Raw genomic sequence first — 13,595 nt, 5'->3', positions numbered from 1 at the left:
AGGAAGCTTTTAGTCTTGCTCAGGAACATCTACCATCAGGAACCTACAGAGGGTAGCTCATCAGGAACGTGTGTGTGCATGTGTGTGTGTTGGGATATAAAAAGGCAGATTCGTTATGGTTTAAACTGCCATTCAAAGTCCTCATACCTCCCTAAATAACTAGTTCCGGAGCCCATGGAAGGTCAAACACTAAGAATCAGCTCATATCATCTCTTCCCGTTTCTCTGTAGCCTTTCTTTCCGTGGGGTTCATGTTAGGCTTGAGTAGAATAAAGAGCCAAAGCGTAAGTCTAGGACTTCCGTTTTTCTCCCTTTCTCTTTCTTGCCTCTTCTGTAATTGAGTGGTATAGGGTTACATGTGCATGGTGTCCATTTGGTTGGCATGTGAGCTCAACATTCTTGGTTGTGCAGCAGGGAGCCTGAAGGGAAGCAGGGGCCATTCCAGGTATGACCACCAGCACGGGCCCATAGCGGTGTCTATTCTCAGCCTAGAGGCTCTTATTCCAGTGCTTGTAGGTATAGAACCTGGGGATGGGGAGGCATTAGATGCATGTTTCCACTTGCCGTTGCATTCACAAAAATGTGCATGCATATGTGTGCTCACACGTGTGCTTATGGGCAAGGCTCCTTTCCACATGTTGATTGGTTGTCCTGTTTCAGTTAGCTCTTCCATTGTAAAAGGGCATAACCGATTAGCATTGCCATTCAGCTAGGTGTAAACTGCATGCATGTTTGGAATGGACGTTTGACAAATGAACTCAGAAAACATGCAAAAGGGAAGACGTATGTGACTTGCATGCTCTCTGAGCCACCATCTGCTTCTTTAATACTGTCTAGTAATCAGAGTCTGGTTTTGGAGAAACATTAGAACTTTGAGGAAGTATGAGAAAAGTAGTTCCAGTTAGGTATCAAGAAGTAGACGACACCACGAGAGAACACCCTTTTGAAGTTTTGGTTTCTGTAGGCACAAAGGAAATAGGTCCTACCTATGTGAGGCTGATGAGCTGAGTGTGGCAGTCACTGGGGACACTGTTGTGGAGTGTCCTCCTTTCTCTAGAATGACCAAGGCTTCAGGTTGCTGTGTTGACAGAAACTGAGGTCACAGAATGTATTAGACTGTAATCTGTGGGACCACCAAGCGTCTCTCATTGTCATCACCCGTGTTCTGTAAATACTATTCATAATCAAAACAAAACAAAACAAAAAACTAGCCAAAGTAAGAGAACAGATTCTTTTTTAGGTTACTTTCTTTTCTTACTTTCTCCTTCTCTCCCTTTCTTCCTTCTATGCTTGCTTTTATGCTTTGGTAGGAGGTGGCATGAAGTTTGCAAAAAACGTAGGAAAAATAGCCTTTTTTTAAAATAAACTTCTTTCTATTTGTTTATTTTTTGAGAGATTTTTGCTATAGAGCACATGCACTCACTGGCAAGAACGAGAGAAACAGAAAGACAGAAAGTGAGAAATCACCACCCCACCCCGCCCCGGGATCCTTTCTCCTCCATTTTTCCTCTTGGGATTATGGGCATGCCCGCATAGGAGCACAATGTAAGTTTCAAGCCATTGGGTCCTGGACTCAAACCACTGTCAACCATGTGGGAATCTAGTGCTTTAGCCACTATACCACTTTCTCGCCCCTGCCTCTCCCCCTCCCCCCCCCGCCCAAGAACACACATGAATAATTAGCTACCATTGTTTTCCTCCCTTGTCCATCCTTCCAATACAATAAAAAAGCACAGTGGACTGGTAAACTAACATTGTAAATGTTCAAAGGTGGAGTTGCATCTTTTGGTGTCCGGGTGTATTTTGCATTATATTGCAGCCTTGATGATAACGTTTCTCAGGGGAGCCTGTGTAGCTGTCTCAGCATCAACAGGCAAGGAGCGAGAGGAACTGGCAGCATGTGGGGAAAATATTGCTCGGAATGTACTTCTGGGTACAATTTACTTTGATACTGTTCTCTGAAGGATCAAAATTGGTTCTTCATCTCTGACAAAGGAAAATGTGCACTCTCAAGCTTTAAGAAGCTGAACCACGTTTGAGGTGACAGATAAATTCCTGTGGGAAGATAGAATTGCATAGCGTAAAGAACAAAGGCTTTCTAGTTACAGAGATGTGGGTTTGAATCCTGTATTGACCCTTAACTAGCCTAGAGACCTTTGACAAATTAAATTGTCTAAGCCTGTACTTCTTTATCCACTCAATAGGTTGTCGCAATAATAAATAAGAATGTCATAGAGAGGTTGGCAGGTGGTACGGTGGTTAAGGCACTGGACTCTCACCTGGCTGACTGTGGTTCAAGTCTTGGACCTGGTAGCTTGAAAAATCATGCTGGGTATGTGGCCAAAATCCTGAGAGGAGAGGGGAAGAGAAGAGATTGTAATGTGGCCATATCCTGGGGCAGGAGTTGAATTTTCACTTTCCTTCTCTCTCTCTCTCTCTCTCTCTCTCTCTCTCCCCCCAGAATGGACACACACTCCCTATGGCAAAAAAAAAAAAAAAGAATGCCATATGGGGGTTAGCAAATGGCATAGTGGTAAGGCACTGAATTCCCATATGGCTGACTATGGTTCGAGTCCCAGCAGACACAATGCTTGAAAATCATGCTGTACATATGTACGAGCATGTTGAAAATCCCAGGAGTAAAATGGAAGAGAAGGGATGGCAGTGTGGCCACCCCCACCCCCACCCTGAGAGTGATTTCTCACTTTCCCTCCTTTTCTCTTTCTGACTCTGTCTGTATCAAGCGCATGTGACCTATGGCAAAAACCTTAAAAAAAAAATAAAAAAGAATGCCATACGGTGAGTGTCTAGTTGGAACTCAGTATATAGTAATGATCACTAATAAATCCACTTGCAGGTGAAAGGAAAAAGAAGAAACTGGACCCTGTGTGGTCTGTGGAGACGCCAGGATTTAGACACTCACGTTTGCATAATGATGTCTATGTCTGCAGTAGAATCCCAGGAAACACAGAGTTATTTACATTTTCCTCTGTTTTCTAGCTCAGTGACTACATAGCCTTAATTTTTAGATACAGTAGAAAAAGGTTCATGGAGGGCCAGCAAGTGGCATGGCGATTGGAGTGTTGTATTTCCACGTGGTCAATTGAGGTTTGAATCCTATACCCAGCAGCTTGAAAATCACAGCAAATAAATAGATAAATAAATACATACATATTTTAAAAAAAAAGAAAAGGGGGCTGGCAGGTGATATGGTGGTTAAAGGTGCTGGGCTCCCACATGGCCAACCGAACTGTGGTTTGAGCCCTGGCTTACTTTCTATCTCTCTCATTCTATCACTCTCTGGTCTAATTAAAATAAATAAATAAAAAAATAAATAAAAAAGATTAAAAAATTCTTCAAAAAAAAAAAAAAAAAAGAAGAGAGAGAAAGGGAGAAAGGTTCATTGCATCAATGCCACAGTTAGGAGTTGGAGAGACCAGACTACACATTGTTGAATTTAATTGTGACCTGGCAGTAAGTGCACTTGTATGTTTCTCTGTTTTCTAATATTTATCCACAGATGTATTGGGTTGTTGGGAAAGTCATGATGCATTTTTGTATAGAAAAACAGAAAAAAATTTGTCATGGCTTTTCTGACAACCCAGTATTTCAAGTATAGGCTGTTTTGTCAGTACATAGCACATGAGGTTTATAGGATCCATGACTCTAAGCATCTTTCTTTCCTTAGTCCTCCCTTAACCTCGACTCTTCTTCTTTCTCTTTAGAAATCATTATTGCCAGAGTCCAGCTGCCAGAGGAGGAATACCTGGGAAGTGCTATTATACCCTCACCTTTGCTGTTACCTTCCCACACAACGAGGATGTCTGCTACCTGGCCTACCACTACCCCTACACCTACACAGCTCTCATGGTAACTTCTTCTTCATGGCATTACCCCAGCAGGGCTGAAGGAACTCTCTGATGTTTGCCTGAAAACATTCAGGAAACCTGGTATTCTGGGTGGGTGGGTGGGCAACTACTGCCTTCTAAGAGAGCTGAGATTTATTGTCACTGATGTCATCATCCTGTGTGTGTCCTATCTGTCTTCTGCTCAGGGTATGAGACTGAATCATGACAGTGACATTCAGAAGACCCATGCAGTCTTTAGGTTGAATGTGGAGATGGGGGCATTTCTTTTTTTTTTCTTTTTCTTTTCTTTTTTTTTTTTGCTATAGGGTGTGTGCACTCGCCAGACAGACAGAGACAGAGAGATAGAAAGCGAGAAATCACCCCCGAGGGGGGCTGGCCACGCCACAGTCCCTTCTCCTCCATTCTCCTCTCGGGATCTTGGGCACACACGCACACGTGCCCGGCATGAGTTTTAAGCCACCGGGTCCGGGACGTGAACCGCGGTCGACTACATGGGAGCCCAGTGACACAGCCATTACGCTAACTGCTGGTCCCATTTCTTAAGGTCTCTATCATTTTTGGGGGAAAGATTTTTGCTATATGTTACACATGCTCACTAGAGAGACAGAAAACAAGAAATCACCCCCCAGGGGGGATGGCCATGCCACAATCCCTTCTCCTCCATTCTCCTCTCGGGATCTTGGGCACACACGCACACGTGCCCGGCATGAGTTTTAAGCTGCTGGGTCCGAGACTTGAACTGTGGTTGGCCATGTGAGAGTTCAACACTTTTACCACCTCACCTCCTACTGGCCCGGGTCTCTATCTTTAGACAGTGTTCACATTAAGCATGAGGTGGTCAGATTGGAATTGAATGGGATAAAACCATGCACATGAAACTGAGATGGAAATCTAAAGGACTTGGACTCATTGAGAGAAATGGAGGAATGGGGACAGGAAGATGAAGCTTGGAACACTCTCCGAGTCTGTGAGCAAGCAGCCACTTAAGTTTCTCCAGTGGGTCCCACAGCCCTGGGTTAGAGGCTGCTATTAGGATCTGGCATGGGTAAGAGGAGTAAAAGAGTAAAACATGGAATCACCACAAAGAAGGATTACCATCTTACTCTGAGGGAAGTCTTGCAGAAGTCAGTCTAGATTCCTAGTTAGCATTCCTATACTCTGTAAGGCCCTGTGAAATGTTCATGAGACATTTTTGAGAAAACCATTTAAACCATGCAGTTTTCTGTAATATGAGAAAGTAGGCAAACTTTCCCTTTCCCTAGCCATTTCATGGATATCCTGAGGATTAATGAGCTACTGTAGCTTCTATAAAGCACTTTCATCCTCTGTGTTAATGTAAAATGTTATTAGCATATTTGTAATAATATGTGTGTATATGGGTGTACATATCATTTAGCCTGAAGGATCAGCATTTTCATTTTAAGACTGTGATAAGAAGTTGGAAAAAGATAATAACCAAGAACATCTTTCCCTTCAAAAGAAATTTTCAGGTATAAATGGAAATTTCTCTCCTTGAGGAAGCATATCTTAAGCCACTTGGCTAACCGCTTCATGAAAGTGCATCTGTCCTTCTCTCCGTATGTTGTCTTGCCTAAAGAGAGACTTTTTACTGTTTCCCAGATTGCAAATGATGCACAACTAGTATTATTTGTGTTTCACACTTAGAGAGCTCAAGAAGTTAATCTAAGAAATGTGCATCACAAGCTATGCTTGTAACAAGCCGTGTTTCTGATAAAACATGTTTGTTGCCTGTAGGGACATCGAACAGGCGAGATTCATGATCCTCTTCAGCAGCTGGTGTTATGGTCTCGTCTGCCTATAAGGAATCTACTGGGAAAGGCTATTCTTTTTAAAATGTGTTTGTTTTTTCCATTGAAGGAAGAGACTGTGGGTCTAGGATACTCTTCTTTTCTTGTTCTTTTCTCTCTCTCTTTCTTTCTTTTTTTCTTTTGAAATATTTCTGGAAGGCTTATGTACTCACTAAAGAGGAAGAGAAAGAGAAAGAAAAAGCACCCTACCACTTGGGCATAATTACACCACAATTTCTTCTCTTCTAGTTCTCCTTCCTTTTGGGATTTGTGGCATGTGCACTCATGTGCCCAGAATGATTTTCTTTTTCTTCTTCTTTTTTTTTTGGGAGTGAGAGGAGATTTTTGCTATAGGGTGTGTGCACGTGCCAGAGAGATAGAAAGCGAGAAATCATCCCCCCCACCGCCCCTGCCCAGGAGGATGACCATGCCACAATCCCCTCCCCCCCATTCTCTTTGGGATCTTGGGCATGCACACACACACACACACACACCCCTGGCATAAGTTTCAAGCTTCTGGGTCTGGGACTTGAACTGTGGTCAGTCTTGTGAGAATTCAGCAATGTAGCCATTATGCCATTTGCTATTCCAGCTCAGTGTGATTTTCAAGCCACTCAATCCGTAACTCAAACTGCATGATGTGCTGTGTGGGATCTAGTTCCCTTAACCATTAAACCATGGGGCCTGTCCAAGTCTTGCTAGAATAGTCTGAACTTGGGGTCAGCAAATGGTGTAGTGATTATGTCATCGGACTGCCATACGTTCGACTGCCATTTCAGTACCGGAACCTATGGCTTGAAAAATAATGCTGGGCATGTCTGCATGCATACCCAAGATAATGGAGGAGAAGAGATTGCAGTGTGGCCATCCTCCCTGGGGGTGGGAGGGGATGATTTCTCACTTTCCTTCTCACTGTTTCTGTCTCTTTCTCTCTCTGGCAAGTGCACGTGCCCTATGGCAAAATTCTCTTAACCCAAAAAGAATAACCTGGACTCTGCTGAGATTCTCTGTGGCAGTTAGTATAAAACATTAGAGCTCAAAAGGGTTTGGGAAGTTGTCGAATGCACTCTTACCTTTTGTCAAGGGAAAAACAAGCTTAGAAGTCCCACATCAAGCTAACAGTCACACGGGAAACAAAATGCCAGCCTTGGGCGTTTATTGCTGTGGCCTTTTACTTTACTTGTAGAAGAAATAGGAGAGGAAATTCGGAAGAATTTTTGTTCTGGAGTCAGGTCAGTGTCCTTGCTTGCTATGACATGTACTAGCTACTGAAAGGTACAGCTCAGTTTTAGAGGGATGGCTTGTTACTGCATTTTGATGGCATAGATATCGATGGTCACTGAGCTCAAGTGGGCAGGCCGTGGTTGGTATCTGAAACACTAAGTACTGTGGATGTGGATGAAATTTCTTTTCTCTTTTCTTTTTCTTTCTTTTGTGTGTGTGTGTGTGTGTGTGTGTGTGTGTGTGTGTGAGAGAGAGAGAGAGAGAGAGAGAGAGAGAAAGAGAGAGAGAAAGAGAGAGATTTTTGCTATAGGGCTCATGTGCTCACTGGAGAGACAGAGAGACAAAAAGTGAGAAATCTCCCAGGGATGGCCATGCCGTAATCCCTTTGCTATGTTCATTTTGGGATTTGGGGGCATTCATGCACACACATGCCCAGTATAAATTTCAAGCCAGTGGGTCCAGGACTCAAAACACAGTCGACCACATGGGAGTCCAGTGCCTTAACTACTACACCACCTACTGGCCCCCCAGGATGATATTTCTTACCAAATGTAGCTCAATTTTTATCCAAAGACGTTCTGATAAATTCTTGCTATGTTTCTACAAGCCCTTTTTTAAAGAAAATATTTTTGCTATAGAGCACATACACTTGCTGGAGAGACACACAGAGAGAAACAGAGAGACAGAAAGGAATAAATCACCCTCTGAGGGGTGGTGGTGGCTATGCCACAATCCCTTCTCCATTGTCCTCTCAGCATTCTGGGTACTCACACACATGCCTGACATGAGTTTCAAGTTGTTGGGTCTGGGTCTCAAACCATGGTCTACCGTGTGGGAGTCCAGTGCCTTACGACTATGCCACCTGCTGACCCCAAGTCTCTAGCCCTTTCAACTAGGCCTTTACCACACCTGGATGCTTATCTTCTGCTTCTGGGCCCACTTAGCCTCTCTGGAGACTATCACAGCAGAGCACAGAGTCTAAAGTTTATGATTACAAATAATTGTAATTCAGAACCATTGAGGTAAGTGAGATAATTTTGTCATAAAGAGAGAAGAAAATATAAGAAGCCTCCCTCCCTCCCCCTCCCCCTCCCCCCCACAAGACACTTAGTCTCAATGGGGTGGGCGGAGCTTGTCAACTCCCGGTCATTGGCTTGTTCTTTAGCTTTTTGACTGTGAATCTCTTCCCCCTAGGGAAGTTGGAAGTGCGTTAACAAGAAGGAGATAGGAAAAGGAATATCTACTTATTTCTCTGAAATAAGCAGAACAGAGTTAGAATGATCATTTGTCACTCAAAAGTGACAAATGCATATTCTTAATTTTAGGTTTTACATTTCCAATAACTCATGGTCTTTGTCTTCTCTAGGTTTAAGACAATAATTGACTCTGTGGCTTTTCTTTTAAAATTCTTGCTCCCATTGTGGACAGAATGAGTACATTCTGTAATATATACTAGTCATTTTTATTTTTGCACATGTCCTAAGGAGACACAGTTTCTCTTCCTACGAATCAGTAATACCCCAAGAGTGGAATTAACAGTATGTTACTTAGGGGTTATACTGAAGGGTAGAAAATATATTTCCATGTGGAATTCACAATTTGCAAATCTCTTATAATATGGAGTATATTTAATAATTTCAGACATTTTTATAGTAGAGGACTTGTATGTTAGATGTTTTTTCAATATGAATGCAATTTTGAAACTTTTTAAATTTTATTATTCTCTTCTAAGAGCATTGGTATTTGGGCCTTTCAAATTGACATCTTCAAGATGCTTGCCAGCAACTCCATTGGATAATTGTCCAAATAAAGTATTAAAATAAAGCTAATAGAAAGAAATCCACTATTGTTATTCTGAAGAAAAGAAAAGGAGTTTTAACTGAATCAGTTATATCAAGATACCAGCAATTGCAGTGATTGTTCAAGTGTTGTTGACAATATTTGTTGAAGTATTGGGAATTTGTAATCAATTGTCCCTAGGTAATCAGTAGTGGAGGCTGAAAATTGGTCCCCAGGAGAGTTTCTTATGAATATTTTAGGGTGTAAGGAAATGGGATCTTACTGAGAACTTAAAACTGAGCGAGTTTGCAAGATACAGGAAAAGTGATCATAGTAGGGTCTGTATATTGGGAATGCATTAGACTGTTAATGATGGGGCAGAGTTTCTAGCAGACACTTGTACTCACTGTGGATGATGCTGCCACCTTTGTCTTCAATGATGACATATGGTGGGTAGTATAGGAAAGTAAGGGTGAGAGAGAATACTGTTATTTTTATTCTTTAAAGAGGTTTTTGCCTTAGGGAGCATGCACTCAATGGAGAGAGAGAGAGTGAGACCGACAGTGAGAAGGAAAGTGAGAAATCACCCCCTGGGAGGATGGCTATGCTGCATTACCTTCTTCCTCATTCTCTTCCTGTAATCTTGGGTGTGCACATGCCTGGTGTGGGTTTCAAACACCATGTCTGGGACTCGAACCGTGGTTGACCATGTGGTAGTTGAATGATATCATAAACTCTATGCCATCTGCTGGCCCTGAGAATATTGTTATTAAGATGCCATATGCACACTATCCTATAAATGGTTCAGAATAAATAGAGTTTAAAATGTATCAAACAGGGTTTGATGGAGTGGTGGTTAAGGCGCCACTAGCTGACCATGGTTCAAGTTCTGGACCCGGCATCTTGTTTTCTCACTTTCTTTCTCTCTCTGGTGAATGCACGTGCCCTATATAAAATTAAATAATAATAAAAATAAAATTAAATAATTCTTTAAAAATATAAAATAAAAAGTGTCAAATGGGAAATGTTGACTTAAAATGTGGTAGATCAGAGATGGAATGAGTATGTTGTAAATCAGTGCTTTCCAGTAACCAACAGGCTGAGACTTAGCCTTGCATGGGCCAAACAAAAGATAGGCACCAATAAAGGATCTTCATGTTAAAGAGGTGAACATGAAAGGACGTTCTGTAGGAGCCGAGATGTACATGATTGGTGGTGTTGGACCACAAGGACACTTCAACCCCAGGGTCTTGAGCACAATGGAAGAGTAAGCCTTGCAGTTGGACAGGCCTGGGTTTATGGGTAGTCTCTGGGTTTCCTTGTTGTATAGCCATCAGCAAGCTATTTAACCTCATTCAGCTTGTTTCCTCTATAAAACTAGAAACATAGGGACCAGCAGATGGCCTAATGGTTAATGTCATTGAACTCCCATATCTCCAAATGTGGTTCAAGTGCTGGACCTGGTGGCTTCAAAATCATACCAGGCATGTATGTGCACATGGCCAAAACCCCAAAAGGAGAATAGAAGAGAAGGGATTGTGGTGTGGCCATCCCCCTTGGGGGGTGATTTCTTGCTTTCTGTCTCTCTGTTTATTCAGCGAGTGCTTATGCCCTATAGCAAAAATCTCTCTTAAAGAAAAAAAAAAAAGCCAGAAACACAAAAGCAATCACTACACACATAATTGTGATGATTGACTGATGCATGGAGAGTATTAGCAAAGTAACAACATCTAGTAAACAGTACTAGACGGTAACCATCAGGGAATTTATTTGTTTTTTAGTGACCATGGGTGATTCTTTTTCTTTGTTGGTCGGATTGAAAAGATACCCATTGTGGGGACCAGATGGTAGCACAGTGGAATGATGTAATGCTAATTGAGCCAGACCCATGTGGAATGGTTCCAGGTTTGCATGCACCCATGGTCTAGGGCTGTCTGAGGTAGGGTTGGATTACAAAAAAAAAAAAAACAAAAAACAAAAAACCCTGTTGGGAGTACTGTCTCTCTTTATGTGTCTGTTACTCATGAAATAAATAAGAATTAAAGACTGAAAGATACTTATTCTATATTTTATACTACAATTAAAAGTAAAAATAAAAATTTGAAACGGAAGATCAAAAAAATGGGGCCAGCAGGTGGTATAATCATTAAGGTGCTGGATCCTCACGTGGTTGACTGTGGTTCAAGTCCTATACCTGGTGGCGTGCGTGTATACCCAAAATCTCTAGAGGAGGATGGAGGAGAAGGGACTGCTGTGTGGTCATTCCCCCGGGGGAGTGATTTCTTGCTTTCTATCTCTCTGGCAAGTGCACACACCCTAGAGCAAAAGTCTCTCTCTCAAAGAAAAAAAAAAAAGGGGGGGGGAATATTTAAAGCTACTGATGGCTTTCTTAGACTGATTAAATATGATTATCTTTTTTTTTTACTTTCCCAAATCATGAGTAATATGACTGTATTTGTCATGGAAAAAAGGATATTAAAATAATCTTTTCTTTTAATTGGCTAGTCTATGAGTAGATCCTAGAGACTATTCATTTCTCTCATTCTTAAAGCAAGTCCCTTTAACTTAAGGAGAGTAGTATAGCCAGACTGGCATGGTTTGAGAACACTCATTAACCATGCTTCCGGCACATTCTCTAGCTTTTATTTAGCTTAAAGGTTATTTGCTCTCTGGTGATGAGATGTCTTCACTTCTTAGATGAATGTATTTAAGTGACAACTGAAATCTAGCTGTACACAAATAAAGTAGGCCATCTCTTTAGGGGTGGGCTCTCTCTTAAATGAAAGGAACAGAGAGTACAGGATTTTTAGGGGATAACAATAAGAGATGAATGATTTTTGAGAGCAAGTGCTTCTCACTTTATCAGTAGCCATCAGCGGGGCAGCCTGCTGAGGTCAAGGGAAGTCTTTTATGGAAGTTTTAAGGGAGTAGTTGATAAAGAGAAGGGAGACAGAGGACTCCTGGGGAGAGACACAAGAGGAGAAGGCAGCCTAAGGTTATCAGTTTGATGTCTTTCACAGGCAGGATTTTTCTTCTGAAGAAGTCAGTCTCTCTTGGGGTTGTCACAATTGCCTTGAGCTCAGTCCCATTGTTATGAAGAAGCCCACCCTTGGCTGACACAGAGATATGAGGACAGTGACTTGGCACATGGCTTCCCTTCAGTGATCCTAACGATATCCAATCAGACATGGCTTTTCTGGACCTGAGATTTGAGCATTTCCCTAGAGGTCATTTTTAGGAGAAGAAGACCAAGCCACTTCTCTAAAGGGAAATCAAGTAGAAAGTGATAACTGGCTTATTCTAGTGGTCTTTTGTGTAAATGGAGTAAAAAAAAAAAAATCCCCTAAGAGTGAATGTGTCATATGCAGTAGAGTTTTCAAAATGTCCATGAACATAAGGATAATGGAAACACATCCAAACAAAACCTTTACGTGGGGTCCAATTGTTTTGCTTCAAAAGAAACTTGTACTTTAATTCCATTTTCCACGGTCTTTATGAAGGTCTTTTTGTTTGCTGTATGGGGTCGTCAGAAAAGTCATGACATGTTTTCCTGTTTCTATGCAAAAATGTGTCATGACTTTTCCAACCACCTGATACATTTGGTGGGAAATCCAATTGGAGGGACATTTGGTTAATGGGTGCAGGGAGATGGGTAATTGAAAATGTATAATTTATAGAAGATGAGCTTTAGCTCAAAGACATTAGGCATTTGTTGAGTTATAATAATATTAATCACTAAGCATAATAATAAATATTAATAAAATTAACAGGACTCCAAGGAGAAACTTTCAAAACTTTGTTTCCTCCCACATATGCTACTAGAAATACATTAAAGCAATATCATTTTTTAAAAATGTCTTGTTCTAAAGATTGTATTTATGGGAACCAGCAGTTAGCGTAGTGGCTATGTCACTGGACTCCCATGTAGTCGACTGCAGTTCACGTCCCGGACCCGGTGGCTTAAAACTCACTCCAGGGGCGTGTGCGTGCGTGCCCAAGATCCCAAGAGGAGAATGGAGGAGAAGGGATTGCGGCGTGACCATCACCCCTGGGGGGTGATTTCTCGCTTTCTGTCTCTATGTCTCTCTCTCTGTCTGTCTGGCGAGAGCATGTGCCCTATAGTGAAAATCTCTCAAAAAAAAAAAAAAGATTGTATTTATAATAATTTTTAATTTTTTGCTATAGGGCATGTGTGCTCAACAGAGAAAGAGACAGAGAAAGTGAGAAAGCAAGCTGTCAGGTCCAGGACTTGAACAGTGGTTTACCATGTGAGAGTCTAGTGCCTCAACCACCATGTAACTTCTTGGTCCCCAAAGCAATATCATTTTGATGACAATATTCATGGGCACAATGGTGCCTTTTTGTCTTTCCTCTCTCAGAGCTAATTGTGCTTGATGGCTTCTGTAAGAAATTTGCCACCAACCTGCTTCCCATGTCTGATTTATAAAATCTAGGTTTTATTTTTTTAATTTATTTTTTAAGTTTGGTATCAGACAGGTCTGCTTTTCGTTTGTTTGCTTTTTAAATTTTAATTAGAAAAAATGCTGCCAGAAGACACATGTGCTTGTCAGAGGGAAAGCCAGAGGAAGAGAGAGAAAACATCCCCTAAAATGGGATGCAGTCATGCTACAATCTCATCTCCATTTCTCCATCCATTTGGGATTTGGGGCACACATGGACTTGCACCTGGCATGTTTTTCAAACTGCCAGGTCCAGGATTCAAACCAGGTTGGCCATGTGGGATCCAGCTTTGCTTTGCCTTGCCTTGCCTTGCCTTGCCTTGCTTTGCCTTGCCTTGCCTTGCCTTGCCTTCTCTTTTCTTCTCTTCTCTTTTCTTTTCTTTTCTTTTCTTTTCTTTTCTCTTCTCTTCTCTTCTCTTCTCTTCTTTTCTTTTCTTTTCTTTTCTTTTCTTTTCT

General features: G+C 41.7%; 1 protein-coding gene across 1 annotated transcript in view; it reads left to right on the top strand.

The window, feature by feature from the left end:
• AGBL1 (AGBL carboxypeptidase 1) overlaps window positions 1-13,595 on the top strand; it is a 542,019-nt gene that overhangs the window by 120,217 nt on the left and 408,207 nt on the right. The window contains exon 16 of the mRNA XM_027769246.1: window positions 3,725-3,869. Within this exon, the coding sequence (XP_027625047.1) occupies window positions 3,725-3,869 (145 nt within the window). The remainder of the gene's footprint in view (window positions 1-3,724; window positions 3,870-13,595) is intronic.

The sequence above is a fragment of the Tupaia chinensis genome, unplaced genomic scaffold, assembly GCF_000334495.1.
Source record: "Tupaia chinensis unplaced genomic scaffold, TupChi_1.0 Scaffold000078_1, whole genome shotgun sequence".
In the NCBI taxonomy this organism is placed as follows: domain Eukaryota; kingdom Metazoa; phylum Chordata; class Mammalia; order Scandentia; family Tupaiidae; genus Tupaia; species Tupaia belangeri.
The sequence above is the reverse complement of the archived record's forward strand: the minus strand, read 5'-3'. Positions and strand labels throughout refer to the sequence as shown.